We start from the raw sequence: 21,867 nt of genomic DNA on the forward strand, positions 1-21,867 counted from the left end.
CGGCGCAGCTTTTGCGTTCCTCGAGGCGGCCGACCAGCGAGACGTGGCGTCCGTTTCCCAGAGCGACCCGAAGGGCGCCTGTCAGGGTCGGGGAGTGAGCTACGTCAATTCCGGTCGGGGTTCGGTCGGCTGGGCCGGAGGGGCAGGCGGGGCCTGGTCGGGCGGCCGCTGCTGGGCGGCGCTGAGGTGAGTGTGGGCTGGCGGGGGCGGGGGCGGCCGCCGGGCCTCCCGGGCGCTGGGCGCGGACCCTGCCCTCGAGACCGAGAGCTCCCGCCCCGGGTCCCCCCGGAAGGCCCCGAACGTCCCTTGTCTCCCCCCGGCCGGGGTCGTTCCTCGCCGAACCCCTCTCCCGCGTGGAGTCTCCGTCACCGGCCCCAAGCCCGCCCGGGGTCTCCCCGCCGGAGTCCCCTCCCGGGTCGCCCCGTGCCCAGGCGCCGGCGTGTCCCCTCTCCCGCCGCCACCGCCCGTTGCGCCCCCGGGTCCCTCCTCGCGAGCCCGCGCTCCCCGTCACCTCCCGCGTCGCCCTCCTCCCGTTTTCCCTGCGGGTGCCGCCCCTCGCTCCCGCGGATGTACCTTCCTCCCCGCCCGTTTCCTGCTTCTTCCGCTTCGAATAGCCTCCGGCAGCCAGAGTTTGCTTTTCAGAAGCTTTTATTCAGTGTCTGAAACCTTTTTATTTGCCCTATGGTTTTGTGCTTTTAATACGTAGCTTTAAAAGATCCTTTTCGAGAAACCTTAAAAGTAAAATGCAGAGAATGGATTAGCAAATGCCAGGGGCTGGGATTGCCAGTTCTCTTTTGGCCACAATTTTGCATGCCCCCCCACCCCCGCCTTTTTTTTTTTAATTTTAGAAAACTGTTTAAAATCACTCTCAGACTTCCCTGATGGTCCGGTGGTTAAGACTGTGCTCCCAAGGCAGGGGGCTTGGGTTCATCCCTGGTCAGGGAACCAGATCCCGCATGCCACAACTAAGACCTTGTGCAGCCAAATAAATAAGTATTAAAAAAAAATTACTCTTAGACCCAGGGTCTAGTCCCATTAGCTTTTTCAGGCAATGCCTTTTTTTCTTTTGGCCGTGCCCCGCGGCTTGCGGGATCCTAGTTTCCCGACCATTGGACCGCCGGGGCATTCACAGGCAATGCCTATTTTTAACTATATCTTTGAAACCTTTTTTTTTAAGTTTTATTGAGGTAAAGTTGACAAATATGAATTGTACATGTTTAAGACGTACAACGTGATGTTTTAATGTAAGTATACCTTGTGAGGTAATCAGATTTAACGTGATTAACATGTCCATTGTCCCACATAGGTACCGTTTTCTTTCTTGATTCCTTTGTGGTGAGTACACCTAAGATCTATCCTCCTAGGTCACATGCTGAACTAAAAAAAAAAAAGATCCGGTGAGTGCAGTCCAAAAAAACCAAACATGTATCCTCTTAGCAAATTTCAGAGTGTATAATACAGTATTATTAATTCTAGTTACCAGGCTATACGTAGGATCTCTAGAACTTATGCATCTTGCATAACTGAAAGTTTGTACTCTGACCAATATCTCTTCGTTTTCTCCAGCCACTGGCAAGCACTATTCTACTCCTTGAGTCTAAGATTTGGACTATGTTAGATACCACATATAAATGAGATTGTGTAGTGTTTGTTTTTCTGTGTCTGGCTTATTTCACCTAGTATAATGCCCTGCCAGTTTCATCCATGTTGTTGCAAATGGTAGGAATTCCTTCTTTTTTTTTTTTTTTATGACTGAATAATATTCTATTGTATATATATATCACATTTCTTTCTTTTTTTTTTTTTGGCTGTGTCGGGTCTTCGTTGTGCTCGGGCTTTTTCTAGTTGCAGCAAGTGGGTGCTGCTCTTTGTTGTGGTGCTGGAGCTTCTCATTGCACTGGCGTCTCTTTGTGAAACACAGACTATGCACAAGGGCTTCAGTACTTGTGGCACATGAGGTCAGTAGTTGTGGCACATGGGCTTAGTTGCTCCGCGGCATGTGGGATCTTCCTGGACCAGGGATCGAACCCATGTCCCCTGAATTGGCAGATGGATTCTTAACCACTGTGTCACCAGGGAAGTCCCTCTTTTCTTTCTCGTTCTTTATTTCTTGCCACATTTTCTTTACCTGTTCATCCATGGACAGACATTTAGGTTATTTCCATGTCTTGGCTGTTGTGAATAACGCTGCAGTGAACATGGGAGTGCAGATCTCACTATGAGCTCCAGATTTCATTTCTTTTGGATATATACCAAGAAGTAGGATTGTTGGATCATATGGTGGTTCTATTTTTAACTTTTTGAGGAACCTCCATACTGTTGTTCAAAGTTGATGAACCAATGTACATTTCCACCAACAGTGTGCAAGGATTCCCTTTTCTCCAAGACCTCACCAGTGCTTATCTTTTGCTTTTTGATAATAGCCATTCCAACAGGTGTGAGGTGGTACCTCTTTGTGGTTTTGATTTACAGTCCCCTGATGGTGAGTTGTTGAGCACCTGAGCATGTAGCTGTTGATCATTTGTATGTCTTTTTTGGAGAAATGGCTATTCAGTTTCTTTGCCCACTTTTAAGTTGGGTTATTTGGTTTTTTTGCTATTGAGTTGTGTGAGATCCATATATATTTTGGGTCTTAACCCCTATCGGGTATTATTGTTTGCACGTATTTTCTCCCATCTCTTAGATGCGAGAAAAATAACTCCGTTGATTGTTATTTTGCTGTCAGCACATTTCCTTATATCTCCACACATTTATTAGTGTTTTTGTATTTTAAAATCTACCTACATATCATACTGTTAATATTCTACACTTAGCAGTTTTGCTCAATCTTAAAGCTTATGCTCTGTCTCCTCTGTGACGTTGATGTGTTCATTCCTTTCAACCACTGTAACCTCACCTGTTCCCTGGTGATCGGTATTGAGGTTTCTGCTTGTACACAGACCTGCAGGAACATCCTTGTGTGTCTGCTTTTGTGCATTAGCAAGAGTTTCTATAGGGCACGTACCTAGAGTTAGGTTTCCTGACCCAGGGGTTTGCAGAGTTTCAGCTCTCCCAGGTAGTGCCAGATGGATTTCCAGAGTGACTACCTGACTACCCACAGAACCCTGGGAGTCCATGTTTGTCATGTCTTCAGTGTTAGATATTGTGAAGCATTTAATATTTTCCCCAATCTGTGGTGAGAGAAGCCTTGTTTTAATTTGCGTTTCTCTAATTCTTAATGACATTGAAAATCTTTTCAGGTGTTTATTGGATAGTTTGATTTCTTTATCTGTGATTTACTAGGTTATATCCTGTGCTTATTGTGTGTGTGTGTGTGTGTGTGTGTGTGTGTGTGTTGAATACCCTTATTTTATTTACTTATTTTTTGACCACACTGTGCAGTTTGTGGGATCTTAGTTCCTCAGCCAGGACCAGGGATCGAACCTGGGCCCTTGGCAGTGAAAGCCTAGAGTCCTAACCATTAGACCACCAGGGAATTCCCTTTTAAATGTTTTTTTTGTTTGTTTCTTTTGTATTTTTTAATATATAATATACTCTGTATATCTTTTATTATGTATGTTTGAAAATATCTTCTTTTACCCTGCAGTTTGCTTGTTAGTTTTGTGGTGTCTTGTACAGAAGTTTTTTTTGAGGGATTAAAATTAAGCATCTTTTCCTTTTTGGATAGTGTGTTTTCCATATTATTTTCTTGTAATAGCTGTAAACATTTTAAAGAAATATTTAGGCCTTCAATCTAAAATATATATCTTTGTGTACCATGGAAGACAGGATGTAATTTTGCTTCCCTGTGGAAAGTCAGCTGCCCCAGCTCCATTTACTGAGTGGTGCACTGCTGTTAGCATTGCATGTTGTTAATATATGCCTGGGTCTGTCCCGGTATCTTCTTTTCTGTGGTCTTAGAATCAGCCCTCTGTGTCTTTGAGTTCTGCATCTGTGGATTCAGCCAACTGAGGATTGAAAATATTGGAGGAAAAAAAATTCCAGAAAGTTCCAAAAAGCAGAACTTAAATTTGCTGCACCTGAAAACTATTTATGTAGTATTTCCATTGTATGTACAACTATTTATATAGCATTTACATTGTATTAAGTATTGTAAGTAATCTAGAGATGACTTAAAGTATATGGGATGGGGGGCTTCCCTGGTGGTGCAGTGGTTAAGAATCCACCTGTCAATGCAGGGGACACAAGTTTGATCCCTGGTCCAGGAAGAGCCCACATGCCATTGAGCAACTAAGCCTGTGTGCCACAACTATTGAGCCTGTGGTCTAGAGCTCTCAAGCCATAACTACTGAGCCCACGTGCCACAACTACTGAAGCCTGCGTGCCTAGAGCCGGTGCCCTGCAACAAGAGAAGCCACCACAATGAGAAGCCCGCACACTGCAACAAAGAGTAGCCCATACTCACCACAACTAGAGAAAGCCTGTGTGCAGCAATGAAGACCCAATGCAGCCAAAAAAAAAAATACTACTTCCTTTAAAAAAAAAAATAAAGTATATAGGATGATGTGTGTGGGTTATATGCAAATACTATGCCATTGTATATAAGGGAGTTGAGCATTGTTGGATTTTATATCTGAGCGGGGTCCTGAAATCAATTTCCCATGGACACCTAGGGACAGCTGTATCTCACTTTTATTACCACAGCCTTATAATAAGACTTGATGTCTGGTACAGCATGGCTCTGCTTTAGTTCTTCTTTGGCATTGCCTGGTTAATCTTAGATCATTACTCATGATGTTTAGAGTCATTGTGGTCGGATATCATGATATGTCCTACTGCAGTTTTTTTTTTTTTTGTTCTTTTTGTTGCAATGGTAAATGGGATTGTTTCCTTAATTTCTCTTTCTGATCTTTCATTGTTAGTGTATAGAAATGCAAGAGATTTCTGTGTGTTAATTTTGTATCCTGAAACTACTGAATTCATTGATTAGCTCAAGTAGTTTTCTGGTGGCATCTTTAGGATTTTCTATGTATAATATCATGTCATCTGTGAACAGTGACAGTTTTACTTCTTCTTTTCCAATTTGGATTCCTTTGATTTCATTTTCTTCTCTGATTGCTGTGGCAAGGACTTCCAAAACTGTGTTGAATAGTAGTGGTGAGAGTGGACATCCTTGTCTTGTTTCTGATCTTAGAGGCAGTGCTTTCAGTTTTTCACCATTGAGAATGATGTTTGCTGTGGGTTTGTTGTATATGGCCTTTATTATGTTGAGGTAGGTTCCCTCTATGCCCACCTTCTGGAGAGTTTTTATCATCAGTGGGTGTTGAATTTTGTTAAAAGCTTTTTCTGCATCTATTGAGATGATCATGTGGTTTTTATCCTTCCATTTGTTAGTATGGTGTATCACATCGATTGATTTGCATATATGGAAGAATCCTTGCGTTCCAGGGATAAACCCCACTTGATCATGATGTATCATCCTCTTAATGTGTTGTTGGATTCTGTTGGCTAGTATTTTGTTGAGGATTTTTGCATCTAAATTCATCAGTGATATGGATCTGTAGTTTTCTTTTTTTGAAGTATCTTTTTCTGGTTTTGGTATCAGGGTGATGGTGGCCTCATAAAATGAGTTTGGGAGTGCTCCTTCCTCTGCAATTTTTTGGAAGAGCTTGAGAAGGATAGGTGTTAGCTCTTCTATAAGTGTTTGATAAAATTCACCTGTGAATCCATCTGGTCCTGGACTTTTGTTTGTTGGGAGATTTTTAATCAGAGTTTCAATTTCATTACTTGTGATTGGTCTGTTCATAGTTTCTGTTTTTTCCTGATTCAGTTTTGGGAGATTATACCTTTCTAAGAAACTGTCCATTTCATCCAGGTTGTCCATTTTATTGGCATACAGTTGCTTGTAGTAGTCTCTTATGGTGCTTTTCATTTTTGCGGTGTCTGTTGTAACTTCTCGTATTTCATTTCTGATTTTATTGATTTGAGTCCCCTCCCTCTTTTTCTTGATAAGTCTTGCTAGAGGTTTATCAATTTTATTTATCTTCTCAAAGAACCAGCTTTTAGTTTTATTGATTTTTTCTTGTTGTTTTCTTTGTTTCTATTTCATTTATTTCTTTTTTTTAATTAATTAATTAATTTATTTTTTTGGCACACGGGCTTAGTTGCTCCGCGGCATGTGGGATCTTCCTGGGGCTGGGATCGAACCCGTGACCTCTGCATTGGCAGGCGGATTCTTAACCACTGCGCCACCTAGGAAGCCCTATTTCATTTATTTCTGCTCTGATCTTTATAATTTCTGTCCGTCTACTCACTTTGGGTTTTGTTTGCTCTTCTTTCTCTGGTTTCTTTAGGTGTAAGGTTAGATTGTTTATTTGGGATTTTTTCTTGTTTCTTGAGGTAGGATTGTATTGCTATAAACTTCCCTCTTAGAACTGCCTTTGCTGCATCTCATAGGCTTTGGATTGTTGTGTTTTCATTGTCATTTGTCTCTGGATATTTTTTGGTTTCCTCTGATTTCTTCAGGATCTCTTGGTTATGTAGTAGCATATTGTTTAGCCTCCATGTGTTTGTGTTTTTTACATTTTTTTTTCCTGTAATTGATTTCTACTCTCATAGTGTTGTGGTCAGAAAAGATGCTTGATACAATTTCAGTTTTCTTGAATTTACTGACACGTGATTTATGACCCAAAATGTGATCTATCGTGGAGAACGTTTTATGTGCACTTGAGAAGAATGTGTAATCTGCTGTTTTTGGATGTAATGTCCTATAGATTGCTATTAAATCAAGCTGATTTATTGTGTCATTTAAAGCTTGTGTTTCCTTATTAATTTTCTGTGTGGATGATCTGTCCATTGGTGTAAGTGGGGTGTTAAAATCCCCCACTATGATTGTGTTCCTGTCAATTTCCTCTTTCATAGTTGTTAGCATTTGCCTTATGTATTGAGGTGCTCCTATATTGGGTGCATATATATTTATAATTGTTATTTCTTCTTCTTGGATTGATCCCTCAATCTTTATGTAGTGTCCTTTCTTGTCTCTTGTAACATTTTTTATTTTAGAGTCTATTTTATCTGATATGAGTATTGCTACTCCAGCTTTCTTTTGATTTCCATTTGCATGGAATATCTTTTTCCATCTCCTCACTTTCAGTCTGTATGTGTCCCTAGGTCTGAAGTGAGTCTCCTGTAGATAGCATATATATGAGTCTTGTTTTTGTATCCATTCAGCCAGTCTGTGTCTTTCAGTTGGAGCATTTAGTCCATTTACATTCAAGGTAATTATTGATATGTATGTTTCTATTACCATTTTCTTAATTGTTTTATTTTTGTTTTTGCAGGTCCTTTTCTTATGTTTCCTGCTTAGAGAAGTTCCTTTAGCATTTGGTGTAGGGCTGGTTTGGTGGTGCTGAATTCTCTTAGCTGTTGCTTGTCTGTAAAGCTTTTGATTTCTCCCTCGAATCTGAATGAGATCCTTGCTGGGTAGAGTATTCTTGGTTGTAGGTTCTTCCCTTTCATCACTTTAAATATATTGTGCCACTCCCTTCTGGCTTGCAGAGTTTCTGCTGAGAAATCAGCTGTTAGCCTTAGGGGAGTTCCCTTGTATGTTATTTGTCGTTTTTCCCTTGTTGCTTTTAGTAAGTTTTCTCTGTCTTTAATTTTTGTCAGTTTGACTGTTATATGTCTTGGCATGTTTCTCCTTGGGTTTATCCTGCCTGGGACTCTTTGCACTTCTTTATTATTTTCTGCATCAGTGATTATCACCATTCTGTCTTCCAGGTCACTTATGCACCCTTCTGCCTCAGTTAATCTGCTATTGGTTCCTTCTAGTGTATTTTTCATTTCAGTTATTGTGTTGCATATCTCTGTTTGTTTGCTCTTTAATTCTTCTAGGTCTTTGGTAAACTTTTCTTGCAACTTTTCGATCTTTGCATCCAGTCTTTTTTCAAAGTCCTGGATCATCTTCACTATCATTATTCTGAATTCTTTTTGTGTAAGGGTGCCTATCTCCTCTTCATTTAATTGTTTTTCTGGGGTTTTAGCTTGTCCCTTCATCTGGTACAAAGTCTTTTGCCTTTTTATTTTTTCTATCTTTCTGTAGCCGTGGTTTTCAGTTTCACAAGACAAAATACTGCTGGTACTGCTTGATACTGCTGTCTGCCCTCTTGTAGAGGAGGCTATCTAGGAGGTTTGTGCGTGCTTCCTGATGGGAGGGACTGATGGTGGGTAGGGCTCTGTCCTGCCGCAGTTTTGCTTGTACAGAATTATTAATGGATTTATTTGGGGAGAATTGACATTGTTATAATATTGAGTCCTCCTGTTTATGAACATTGCCTGTTTCTCCAGAGGTTTTTTAAGTATCCTTCAATAAAGTCTTATGTTTCTTTTAAAATATTTATTTGATTGCATTGGGTCATAGTTGTGTCAGGTGGGCTCGTTAGTTGCAGCACGCCGGCTCCTTAATGGTTGCATGTGAACTCTTAGTTGCAGCATGCATGTGGGATCTAGTTCCCTGACCAACGATCAAACCTGGGCCCCCTGCATTGGGAGTGTAGAGTCTTTTTTTTTTTTTTTCCCAGATCTTTATTGGAGTATAATTGCTTTACAATGTTGTGTTAGTTTCTGCTGTACAATGAAGTGAATCACTTGTATGTGTGTATATATATCCCCATATCCCCTCCTTCTTGAGCCTCCCTCCCACCCTCCCTATCCCACCCCTCTAGGTCGTCACAAAGCATTGAGTAGGTCTCCCTGTGCTATGCAGCATCTTCCCACTAGCCATCCATCTTACATTTGGTAGTGTTTATATGTCAGTGAGAGTGTAGAGTCTTAACCACTGGACCACCAGGGAAATCCCTCCTTCAAGAAAGTTTTATTCTTTTGTCCATAAACTTACATGTTTTTGTTCAATTTCTTAGGTGTTGTATAGTTTTTGTAGCTGTTATGAATGCTGTTTTTTTGTTGTTGTTGCTGACTGCTAGTATGTAGGAGTGATATTAATTAGTCTGTTGACTTTGTATATGGCCATCGTGTTGAAGTCTTATCATCCCAACCCTGGGTTGATACTCTCGTATTTTTTATGTAGATGATCTTATCATTCTCAAATGATGGAGATTTTGTCTATTCTCTTCCCGTCTTTCTGGTTTTTATTTCTTTTTCCTTTATTATTATTATTTTTTTCTTTTGTGGTCACTTGGTGGCATCATGTGGGATCTTAGTTCCCCAACCTGGGATCCAACCTGTGCCCCCTGCAGTAGAAGCTCGGAGTCCTAACCACTGAACTATGGCTCATATTTCTTTTTCTGTGACTTAATGCATTGGCTAGGGTCTTTGGTACACTGTTACATAGCGGCTGGGTGAGGGAGCAAGCATTCTTGTCTTGTCACTGACTAATGTGAATGCTTCTATTGTGTTACCTTAGTGTCATTATGAAACAGACTTGAGTGCTAGGACTGCCAGGGTCTTGGTCTGCACTCTGAGAACCACTGCTGTTACATGTGATATGTAGAATTGTGTTCCTTTTTTGTTCTTAATAATATTTCTTTTCCCATCTTTTCCCCTTCCCCACACTGGCCTTGATGTTTATTTTATTAGCATTTTCAAAGAACCAGGATTGAGATTATTTTCTGTTTCTTTAAGTCATGTTTTCTTTATTTTTTTTTTTATCTTCTTTCCTTTAATTGCTTTCTTATTCTGTGCCTGGTTTCTTTTTGAATGCTTAGATTATTATTTCAATCTCTTTGTTAAAATAAGTGCATTAAGGTTTCCCTTAGGTAGCCTCTGTTTCCATTTCCACCTTAGTCTCCATTTTTATGTTTTTCCTGAAGGGGGTCCTTTTTGAAATCAGATATTTTAGTAGAAGAACAATATGAATGTTTGCCAAATAATATAAGCCTTTGGAATTTTTTGAAACTTACTTTTTTGCCTGGTATGTGGTGTTTCTTTTACTGTTCAGTTTACAGTTTGAAAAAGTGTATTCTCTGTGCTTTAGGTAAGTATTCTCTATGTGATCCACTTATTTCTGATGGAAGTGTGTTAAAATCTCCCATTCCAGAAGAGGGTTTGCACGTTTTCCTTTGGCACTGCACTTAGCTTTGGCGTTCTACACTTTGAGGATTTGTTGGTAGATACACATGTTTGTAATTACAGCTTTTTGGTGGATTTTTCCTTTTATTAATATGCAGTGTCTGCTTTTGTTCCTAATAATGATTTTTGTTTTTGGTCTTGTTTTGATTGTTATAAATATTGCTGAACCACACGCAGCAATGCGTATTAAGCTCACAAACACTGTGCCAAGAGGAAGAAGCCAGCAGAGTGTAGAAGGCATAGTTCCTCTGATAAAGTCTGCCAGGACAGTGATCTGTGGTGGTGGGAGTCAGGGTAGAGGCTCTCCTTTGGGAGGTCGGGAGGGAGTCAGAGCCTGCAGGGCAGGAGGGGTGCCAGGGGCTGGTTCTGTGGGCCGGGCCCCTGGAGCTGTGTGTTAGGGATTTGTCGACTCTGCTGTATAAATGTCATAATCCAATGAGGAGCTTTAAAGATACAGAAAAGGTAATTATAACTATTATAACTTTATTTTAATTAGTGTTGTTGTAATTAGTGTTTCTTTGGTCTGTCTTATATTTAGCTTTTTTGTGCTATTTTAGGTTACATAAGTGCATTTTAGGTATCTAATTGGAGATAGATACTTGCTTCCAGTAGGTGAGTTTAATCCTTTAACTTCTGTTACTCATCCATTGGTCTTGTTTCTACTAGTTTTGTATTTTTCCCTCCTAATCTTTGTCTTTGCTTTATGCCTTCTATTGATTTTTTTTCCTTTCTTACTTCCTTTTCCTCCTCAGCCCTTAACATGTTATCTTTATTCTTTCATATAAAGTGAATGACTGTCTCCGTCTTCCTCCTCAATGAGACAACTCTGTGCCTGGGAGGAGGTGGGGGCAGATGACCTGAAATGTCTTACGTGTCTACAGGGAGCAGAGTCTGCCTGGGAGGCTGAGCACCGAGGCAAACTGCAGGAGGGGCCAGGCTCGACCTCTACATGTTCCTCTCTTCCCTCGGCACCTGAGTGACTGGTTCCTGCCTCCATCCCTGGGAAGCCCAGGGTACTAGGCGATGGCAGCTTTGCATCTGTCTGTCCTGCCCCAGGTGAGCATCTGTCTTCCCTGGGAGGTGTGAGGTCTTATCCCAGGGCTTCCCCATCTGCTTGGCCTTAGCAAACAGTGTCAGGTGTCTCTGGTATGGGGCGCTGAGCAGAGGAAGGGTGACTCTGGGACTCTCCCAGCCTCCCTGAGTGAGCCGGCTCAGCAGCCAGAGGGTCAGGCCACCCCCTCAGGCCTGTGATCACCCCTGTGCTGCTTCTCTAGCCCAGGGCCCAGCCTGAGCCATGCCTGGGCCTGCAGCAGCCCCTGTTGTTCCAGGCTGAAGTGACCTTCGAGGATGTGGCCGTGCTCCTCTCCAGGGAGGAGTGGGGCCGCCTGGGCCCTGCTCAGAAGGGGCTCTACAGGGATGTGATGCTGGAAACCTACAGGAACCTGGTCTCTCTGGGTGAGGCCCTTTGCTGGAATGTAACTCAGGGAGCAGCCCTGGGGACTGAGGGCTCAGCAGGGGCTGGGCTGGGGGCCTCATCCCCTGGGCCCAGAGATGGGTGTCACTGACCCTAGTCCCATGCGGGCCTGGTCTGCACAGAGGAGGGCCCTGGGTGGGGCTGGGTTAGACAGCCCCGGATAAGACTGCCTCCCTGCCCCCGGCCCAAGGCAGTTGCACCTCCTGGTGGAGAGAGCCCCCTGTGCTCAGATCTTCATCTTCATGACCATACCCCAGGGAGTACCCAGACTTCCCATCACCCTCTGTACCTGAGTGTCCTCTCCCCCGCCAGTCCCAGGGTCAGCCCACACTGTGTCCTTGGCACCAACCCCAGGCCCTGCGTCCTTTCTAGGAGCTGGACCTGCAGGCTCCAAGCCGGAGGTGATTGCACAGTTGGAGCGAGGGGATGAGCCGTGGGTGCTGGACATGTGGGGGAGAGAACGACTGACTGTTGATGGCTCAGGTGTGTGTGGGGCTGCCTCCCTGGCTCACTTGCTGAGCACGCATGTGGGTGGGGGGGTCCACGGTATATGGCATCAACTGGTTCGTGAGTTTGGAGGAAGATGCATTATGGCCAGCATGGCAGCCCTGGGAGTGGCCTCTGCTGAAACCCAGGTCACCTCTGCCAGCCTGGGTGCTGCAGTGGGGTGACTCTTTCTTTCTTTTAATTGAAGTATACTTGATTTACAATATTCCGTTAGTTTCAGGTGTACAACGTAGTGATTCACTATTTTTACAGATTATATTCCATTTAAAGTTACCACAAAATAATGGCTATGTCTCCCTATGCAGCACAATATATCCTTGTTGCTTATTTATGGGGTGATTCTTGAGCTGAATCTAGGAGAGTGAGAGGGGGCAGTGTTGATGGAGGAGAAGAGGGGAGGGTGCTCAGTTGTGCTGTGAGGGAAGGCTGGGCCTCATGGGGCCCTGCCATCCAGAGCTCATGCCCTCCAAGGGGCAACAGAGGGGGCCATAGTGATGGAGAACATTGCTTCATTCGCCCTCCTCTAAGTTAACCTACTGGACGATTACAGACCATTACAGGAAAGGGAGGGAGTACACATCACCCCAGATCTTAGCACCCACATACAGGATCTGTTAGGGTATCTGTTAGGTTGCCCTAGCAGGAATGCAGTGGTCAGGGTGCATTGCTGAGTCACTTGATTTTTCACTGAATGCATTTCCATTTCTGTGCACATGAGCCGTGGTCTCTGCTTTCACTGGAAGTGCTGCAGGGAAGGGTGTTCTCTAGGTTCATGGCCATGGACAACGTTGATGAGTGACTTTTTGCAGGTGTCTTGCTGATGTCCCAGGAAGGAACTATTGGCTCAAAGGAGTTGAATTTCATATTGAAATATAAATACTTACAGAAATGGGACAAACCCTATTTACAGCTCCATGAATTTTTACAAAAATCCATCCTTCAGATCAAAATAGGGAACATTTCTAGTTCCTTGGGAGCCCATAGGGCCTCCTCCACCATTTCCCACTGCTCCCACTGGCCCTTCTCTCTGACTCCTGCAACACCTGCACATGGCGAGGCTGCCATGCTGTGTGGGGTTTGTTTGGTCTCATCACCATTCGCTGCTCTGTCCTGAACATACCACAAGTTGCTTTTCATTGTACTTCTGCAGGGCACATGGTTTTCCCCATTTTGGGATGTGTGTGTGTGTGTGTGTGTGTGTGTGTGTGTCTTGGCTCACAGGGAATGCATTTCTGGTGGGTGTGTTCCTGCAAGTGGAGTCACTGTGTGTCTGGTCAGGGAAGGAAGGATAGAGACAAGGACCTCAGACTTGGGGGCATCCTGTGTGGCATCTTGACTTTAAGGTGCTGGTGGCTTTTGGGGTGGCCTCTCAGGCACCTGAGAAGAGCCCTGGGAATGGGTGTGGTCTCCTAGGGAGGGCCGAGGGACCCAGCCTCTGTGTGCTCTACCTCCTCCTTCTCAGTTGGCATGAGCTCTACTCTCTGCCCTTCTGGGGAGGCAACTGGTTTTCCCACCGTGGATTTTGGGGTGGATTAGCTATTGTTAGGCAGCCTTAGACTCACTTGGCTTTATTTCTTTGTCAGATATTCGGGGTTCCTCCTTGCTCTGGTTTCCGTGATGTTATGAAGCTTCCGTCTTAGGTCTTTTTGTGATGAGGACAGGTGTCCTGCAGTCCCACCCAGGCAGGCTCTGTGGGCTGAAGGCAGGCAGGAATGGTGTGGGTGTCAAGAGTGAGGCAGATGCTTGTGCTGCCGTGTGATTGCAGCCCTGGGTGAGGCTTTTCAGCCTCCAAGCTCCATGCTCTCATGTTGTGACTTTGAGGGGTGGAGTTGGTGCTCCACAGGTGGTCGGCCACATCTTTATACCTTCCTTCCAGAGTGTGACCCTGGTGACCCTGAGGTGTTCTGTTTCTTTCAGCTCATGAGACCAGGACTGAGAACCAGGAGTTGACTTCAGGCGAGCTGCTGTATGGGGAAGAACTGGACCGACTCAGGGGGTGTTGTCTGCAGGTACCTGAGCCAGGAGAAGCCCGTGAGCATGTCAGTGAGCCAGAGGGGAGCCTGGGCAGGCCTGAGCAGAAGGGCCCCAGGCCAGTCACACCAGACAACATGGAGAGCGGCCTAGAGTCTGGGGGAAACCTTGGGTTGGGGTCAAGCCCTGTCCCTGATCAAAGACCTCATAAATGTGATATATGTGAGCAAAGTTTTGAACAGAGATCATACCTTAATAACCATAAGCGTGTACACAGGTCCAAAAAAACAAACATAGTTCATGATTCAGGGGAAATTTTCACGGCAAATTTAGTTGTTAAAGAAGATCAGAAAATTCCTATTGGGAAAAAATTGCATTATTGTGGTTGCTGTGGGAAAGCCTTCAGGTACAGTGCTAACCTTGTCAAGCACCAGCGGCTGCACAGTGAAGAGAAGCCCTACAAATGCGACGAGTGTGGGAAGGCCTTCCGCCAGAGCTGTGAGCTCATCAGCCACCGCAGGATGCACTCGGGGGAGATCCCCTACCGCTGCGACCAGTGCGGGAAGACCTTCAATCAGAGGCCCAACCTCATGAAACATCAGAGGATCCACACCGGGGAGAAGCCCTACAAGTGTGGCGAGTGTGGGAAGCACTTCAGTGCCTACTCTTCCCTCATTTATCACCAGAGGATCCACACTGGAGAGAAGCCCTACAAGTGCAACGACTGTGGGAAGGCCTTCAGTGATGGCTCAATTCTCATCCGACATCGTCGGACTCACACTGGAGAGAAGCCGTATGAGTGCAAAGAATGTGGCAAAGGCTTTACCCAGAGTTCTAATCTTATCCAACATCAAAGAATTCACACTGGAGAAAAACCCTATAAATGTAATGAATGTGAGAAAGCCTTCATCCAAAAAACCAAACTTGTCGAACATCAGAGAAGTCACACTGGAGAGAAGCCCTATGAGTGTAATGATTGTGGCAAAGTCTTCAGCCAGAGCACCCACCTCATCCAGCATCAGAGGATCCACACAGGAGAGAAGCCCTACAAGTGCAGTGAGTGTGGGAAGGCCTTCCACAACAGTTCCAGGCTCATCCACCATCAGAGGTCACACCATGGAGAGAAGCCATACAAGTGCACTGATTGCAAGAAAGCCTTCAGCCAGGGCACGTACCTCCTGCAGCACCGGAGGATCCACACTGGGGAGAAGCCCTACACATGTGGTGAGTGCGGCAAGGCCTTCCGGCACAGCTCCAACATGTCCCAGCATCAGAGGATTCACCTCCGGGAAGACTTTTCCCCATGATGGTGCGGTTGGCCCCTGAGGTCTGCTCTGCACTTCCTCCATGTGACCCACCCACCCCTTTACTTACTGTCCATGTAGTGTTGTCACAAGTGAAAGAGCATTTCTGTCTAATTAAAAAAAAACTCTTAAAAAACAAAAGCAGTGCATTTTCATTTAAGAGAAATTGAGTGAGAAAGGTAAACAAACAGGAGAAGCTCCTGTAGCCTCCCCTTAGACAAAGAGAACTCACCACTAATGCAGTCGGTGTAGGTTCTGTCCGGACACATTGAAAAGTGTCTGTGAGAGAAATACTGTGGTGTCCTGTTTCCTCAGTCCTGGAAAGCTCAACACTGGAAAGAATTCTTCATGTTTCCATGGTTTTACATATTGTAAATTTTAAAAAATAAGCATGCTGTTGATACTTTCCTGTGTTACTTAATAGAATTGGTAATTGCCTTTTTTTATTGTGGTAAAATATGTACAACATTACATTTACCATTTTAACCATTTTTAAGTGTACAATTCAGTAGCATTAGATACATTCACAATATTGTGTAACCATCAGCAAATCTGTTTCCAAACTGTTTTATTATCCCCAACAGAAACTCTGCACCCATTAAACAGTAACTCTCCTCTCTCCCCCTTTCCCTTTCTCTGTCTCTAGGAATGCCTATTCTAAGTTCATTGTGTAAGTGAAGTCGTACAACATTTGTCCTGGCTTATTTTACTTGGCATAATGTCCTCAAGGTTCATCCATGTTGTAGCAGGTGTCAAGATGGAGTCCTTTCTTTCCAGCTGAATAATACCCCATTGTTTGTAGACACCATGTCTTGTGTACCCATCATTTGTTGATGGAATACTTGGGTGTCTCTGCCTGTTGACTGTTGTGCATGATGCTGCTGTGAACCTTGGTGTACAGATCTGTACTTGTACTTTCCCTGCTTTCAATACTTTGGGGTATAATCCTGCGAGTAAAATTGCTGGATCATATGGTAATTCTATGTTTAAGTTTTTCAAGAACGGCCAGACTTTTCCACAGTGGCAGTGCCAGTTTACATCCCCAGTAGCAATTGATATGGGTTCCAATTTCTCCATGTCCTTGTGGAGGACAAAATATTTTTCCATTATTTTGATAATAGTCATTCTAATGGGTATGAAGTATCTCACTGGTTTTGGTTTGCATTTCCCTGATAACTAATGATACTGAGCATCCTTTCATGAGCACCATTTATTTCTATGCGTTCTTTGGAGAAATGTCTGTTTAAATCCCTTGCCCATTTTTGAATTGGGCTATCTGTTTTTGTTGTTGAGGTGTAGTTCTTTATGTATTTTGCATAGTAATCCTTTATCAGATACAATACTTGCAAATATTCTCATTCTATGAGTTGTCTGTCTACTCTGTTGATAGTGCCCTTTGATGCACAAAGTTTTTAATTTTTATGAAGTTCAATGTATCTGTTTTTTCTCTTGTTGCCTGTGCTCCAGGTGTCATGTCTAGGAAACCATTGCTAAATCCAAGATTATGAAGGTTTGCTGCTGCATTTTCTTCTCAGAGATTTGTAGCTTTAGGTCTTGTGTTCTGGTCTTTGATCTGTGTTAGCTCAAGCTGCCATAACAAAATACCACAGACCAGGTGGCTTAAAAACCAGACATTAATTTCTCACGTTTCTGGAGGCTGAGAAGACCAAGGTCAAGGTGCTGGCTGATCCCGCTCCTGATGAGGGTTCATTTCCAGGCTTGCAGTACAGCCACCTCATTGTGTCCTCACTTGGCAGAGAGAGAGCTCAGGTGTCACTTCTTTCTTCTTACAAGGTCACTAGTCCTGTGGGATTAGGGCCTCACCCTTATGACCTCATTTAGCCCTTATCACCACTTTATAGATCTTCTCTCCAAATACAGTCACACTGGTGGTTAGAGCTTCAGCCTATGAAGTTTGAGGGGACACAGGCATTCACTTCATAACAAATGGTCTTGGCATCCTTGTCAAAAATCAGTTGACCATATGTGCAAGGGTTTATTTCTGGGCTCTATTCTCTTCCATTGGTTATACATCTATCCTTATGCCAGCACCACACTGGTTTTTTGTTTTTTTTAATATTTCTTTTTTTAAAAATTTTATTTGTGTATTTATTTATTTATTGGCTGCGTTGGGTCTTCATTGCTGCACACAGGCTTTCTCTAGTTGAGGTGAGTGGGGGCTACTCTTCATTGTGGTGTGTGGGCTCCTCATTGCAGTAGCTTCTCTCTTGTTGCAGAGCACAGGCTCTAGGCATGTGGGCTTAAGTAGTTGCGGCATGTGGGCTCAATAATCGTGGCACATGGGCTTAGTTGCTCCGCAGCATGTGAGATCTTCCTGGAGCAGGGATCAAACCCCTGTCCCCTGCATTGGCAGGTGGATTCTCAACCACTGCGCCACCTAGGAAGTCCCACACTGTTTTGATTACTGTAGCTTCGGAGTAAGTTTTGAAATCAGGAATTATGTGTCCTCTAACTGTTCTTTTTCTTTAAAAAATTTTTTTTCTTTATTGGCTGTGCTGGGTCTTAGTTGTGGCATGCAGGATCTTCATTGTGGCATGTGGGATCTTTAGTTGTGGCATGCAGGATCTAGTTCCCTGACCAGGGATCAAACCTGGGCCCCCTGCATTGGGAGCACAGAGTCTTAGCCACTGGACCACTAAGGAAGTCCCTAACTGTTCTTTTTCAAGGTGGTTTTGGCTATTTGGAGTCCCTTGAGATTCCATATGAATTTTAGAATGGGTGTTTCTATTTCTGCAAAAAAATGTCATTGGGATTTTGATAGTGATTCTAGTGAATCTGTAGATCACATTGGGTAGTATTTCGCATCAGTTGGCATGATCAAGTGGGGTTTTTTTCCTCGTTCTATTCATGTGATGTATTACAATGGTTGATTTTCATATGTTGACCCTCCTCGAATTCTGGGAATAAATCCTGCTTGGTGATCGTACATAATCCTCTTTAAGTGGGAATTTTAAAAAATTACTTTATTTGGCTTCGCTGGGTCTTAGTTGTGGCACACAAGATCTTCGTTGCCACGTGCGGAATCTTCATTGTAGTAGGTGGGCTCCTTAGTCGTGGCATGTGAACTCTTAGTTGTGACTTGTGGGATCCAGTTCCCTGACCAGGGATGGAACCTGGGTCCCCTGCATTGGGAGCATGGAGTCTTAGCCACTGGACCACCTGGAGGTCCCCTTTTAGTGGGAAGTACATAATCCTTTTAATCTGCTGAATTTGGTTTGCTAGTGTTTTGTTGAGGCGCTTTGCGTGAATACTCGTGAGAACGTTGGTCCATAGTTTTTGTCTTGTCTCTCGTTGATATCATGGTAATGCTAGCCTCATAGAATAGATGAAGAAGTATTACTTCCTATTCAGATTTGGGAAGAGTTTGAGAAGGGTTGGTGTGTATTCTTTTTCAAATGTTCTGTAGACTTGGCGCCCTCTCTGATGGGCTTTTCCTTGGTGTCCAGTATCTAAGAGACTCGTCTCTTGTAGACAGCATGTAGTTGGATGCTGGTTTTTAAAATTCAGTCTGCCAATCTCTGCCTTTTATTAGGTTACTTCCATTTGTTTACATTTTAGGTGATTACTGTTGAAGGATTTACTTCTATCATTTATCTGTTTGTCTTATGTATGTCTTAAGTTTTTGGTTTCTCAATTTTTCTATTACTGCCTGTTTTTTGTATTTAGTAGATTTTTTTTTTGTAGTGTACCATTTTAATCCCCTTCATTGCTTTTCTATATATTTTTTAGTTATTTTCTTAGTGGTTACTTTGGGGATTACATCAACCTAAGATGATAACAACTTAGTTTGAATAATACTGACTTAATTTAATAGTGTGAACACTCTCCTCCTCTACATCTCTGTCCCCCCTGTATGTTGTTATTGTCACAAATCACATCTGTACGTGACACACTTATGATTATTGTCATGCATTTGCCTATTAAATCATGTAGGAAAAGGAGACATTACAAACTATAACAAAAGTACAGTAATACTAGCTTTTATATTTACCTATGTAGTTACTTTACTAGTGTCCTTTATTTTTTCTTGTGGCTTTGAGTTTCTATCTAATATCCTTTCATTTCATTGTACACAGGGAGTCCATTCCTCTGCTGCTGCTTTCAAAGTTGTCTTTTGTCTTTGGGTTTTGATGATTTGACTCTAATGTTTCTTGGTGTGGATCTCTGTTTATCCTGTTTGGTATTCATTGCGTCTCTTGGACATGTACATTCATGTCTCCTCAGACTTCAGGAGTTCCTGGCCATTATTTCTTAAAATATTTTTCTGTCCCTTTCTCTTTCTTGGAACCCTGTAATGTGTATGTTAGAACATTTGACAGTGTTTCTTAGGTTTCTTGGATCTGTTCATTTTTCTTCATTTTTTCTTTCTGCTCCTTATTCTGGGTGATTCCAGTTGTCTTGTCTTCAAGTTCATTGATCTTCCTTCTGCTGCTCAGATCCGCTCTTGAACCCCTCTGGTGAGTTTTTCATTTCAGTTATTGTACATTTCAGTCCCACAATTTCTGCTTGGTATGTCCTGAGCGTCATGTGATCCAACTCTGGATTGTAAGTCCCCCCACCCCTGGGGATGCTGCATGTTGCTTGTTGAGGGCAGTAGCCATCTGTGACTTTTCCATACTTTTTGCTAAATGTGATCCTTGAAATTTCTCTTTCATTATCCATGTGGTCATCCAGTGACCTAACAAAGATTTCCTTAAATATCTGGTTCCCAAAAGGGGAAGAAACAAGCATCTCTTTAATTCCCCCAGAAGCTGCTTTTACCCATGTGAAACCGGTGTTTACCACGAGAGTCAAACCCATGCTCGTCCCGCATTGATCAAAGTAGCAGTCAGCCATCAGCACAGTTTTGGTACTTGGAGGACCAGGCCGTGTTGCCCACCCTGGCTCCAGCAAGCCACGTCAGGGCCGCAGGCCAGTGTCCACGGGGCCAGGCAGCGGGTGTTCTAGGTGCTGGCCAACTGTGGATTCGCTGGAATTTGCTGACATTTCCTACCCTTTTTGTCAAGCTCTCTCCTGGATGCTGCAAGTGTCTGACAGACTTAAGCTTCAGAGTTCGTGCCAGCTCAGTGGTTCTTTAGGTGGAGGGACAGAGCCCTGGAGCTTCCTACTCTGCCGTCTTGCAGGACATCACTCCCTGATAACTGCCTTTGTAATAGCAACAAACCGTCTACCTAATTAACATATTTTAGTTTTATAAAACATCATTTGGACATATATGATTCCACAGTGACTACTTCAGGCCTCTAACTTACTCTTTTAAATTCTATCTTTAGGATACAGTCCTAGGAACAAGTTACATGTTTTAAAGGACACTGATGTACATATACAAATGCTTTCCAGAGTGGATGTACCCAGCATGCCATGTGGCTGGCACTGAATGATTGGAAAACTATTTGCCTGCCTGCCTGCCAGAATGCAGAGTTGAGCAGAGCACAGTCTGATTTCCATTGTACCTTCCCACATGGAATTGTGCATTTAACCTCAGCTTGCTAATTAAACAGACAGGACCATAGCCAGTGCTTCACTGACTGAGTGATTACTCAGGAAACGGCATCTTTTTGTGTGGGTCTCAGCGGGAACCTCCTCTTTCTCAGACCCTCTGCCCTGTCACTGCTTGTGGCTCAGATGGCCTTTCGCTGGGTAGTTTGTTAAGAACCCCTGCTCTGGGGAGGGTCCCTTCCTCCCATCGGCATGGATGTCCTCTGAGCCAGTGGCACCCAAGGGACTGTGGCCTCCTTGAAGGGAGCCCCAAAGCCCTGAGTTGGGGGGGCTGGAGAGGGAGGGAGGGAGGGGTGGGGGGCCAGTGTGGTCTGAAGAAGCATATTTCGTGGTAAAGTGGACTTGGAGGAAGAAGGGTACGCTGTCGTGTCCATTGTGCAGAACCAGAGGACACAGTTTGACAGGTTTTCCTGGCTGTTTGGTTTCGGCTTAATAGGGCTGGTACCACAAGTTGGTGACACATTGTCACGGGCCAAGTGTCCAGCCCGTCTTGGGATGAGGAGGGAGCACAGGCAGAGGGACGCGTTGGCTCTGGATGTTTGCACTGGGCCATTTTGGGTAGCCGCTCTGGGCACCTGGTCAACTCACTCCTGCGGCTGCCCTGTTGTCACCTCAGCTCAGGAGGTCAGGAGCCGCGCTGTCAGCCTGCCTTTGGGGTGATGTCATCCCAGACCAGGGGCTACTTGTTAGATGATCATTGTTAGCAGCTCTTGGCAACTGGCAGTGAGTCAGGAGATGAGCAGTTAAGAGTTGGAGGGCCAGACAGTGAGGACCCTGGCCTGTTGGGGGAGGGTGGAGTCAGCATCCCTGAGTTAAAGAGGTAACGGCATCTGCCCTGAAGGTCCTGGTAAGGCCGGGTGGGATCATGCTCACAGCGCATGTTTGGTGCTCACATGCTAGGTCCCTGTGCCTGGCCCTGTGCACACCCCTGGGGCGGAGACCCAGGCCGGACAGCAGGTCTGAGCCAGAGGGTTGCTGGGAGCTGGATAGGCCCTCCCAGCCTTGTCCTCGGGCTGAGTCAGTCCATGGGTGCCCCCCAGGTGAGTGGCCTCTGCTCTTCTTTAG

General features: G+C 44.2%; 1 protein-coding gene across 9 annotated transcripts; it reads left to right on the forward strand.

Moving 5' to 3' along the window:
• The first annotated feature begins 103 nt into the window (after positions 1 to 103).
• ZNF34 (zinc finger protein 34) lies at positions 104 to 16,230 on the forward strand. Of its 9 annotated transcripts, none has more exons than XM_057736819.1 (6): positions 143 to 186; positions 10,584 to 10,638; positions 10,908 to 11,082; positions 11,301 to 11,481; positions 11,873 to 11,983; positions 13,925 to 16,230. In XM_057736819.1, exons 3-6 carry the CDS (start codon positions 11,050 to 11,052, stop codon positions 15,283 to 15,285), a joined length of 1,686 nt encoding a protein of 561 aa, XP_057592802.1. In that variant the 5' UTR covers positions 143 to 186; positions 10,584 to 10,638; positions 10,908 to 11,049; the 3' UTR covers positions 15,286 to 16,230. The 9 variants fall into 9 exon arrangements, with proteins under 9 accessions (XP_057592799.1, XP_057592802.1, XP_057592805.1 ...); XM_057736821.1 differs by lacking the exon at positions 143 to 186 and adding an exon at positions 1,420 to 10,488; XM_057736816.1 differs by lacking the exon at positions 10,584 to 10,638 and having other exon boundaries at positions 104 to 186.
• Positions 16,231 to 21,867: the final 5,637 nt, after the last annotated feature.

The sequence above is a fragment of the Hippopotamus amphibius genome, chromosome 5 (genome assembly GCF_030028045.1).
Source record: "Hippopotamus amphibius kiboko isolate mHipAmp2 chromosome 5, mHipAmp2.hap2, whole genome shotgun sequence".
Classification (NCBI taxonomy): Eukaryota; Metazoa; Chordata; class Mammalia; order Artiodactyla; family Hippopotamidae; genus Hippopotamus; species Hippopotamus amphibius.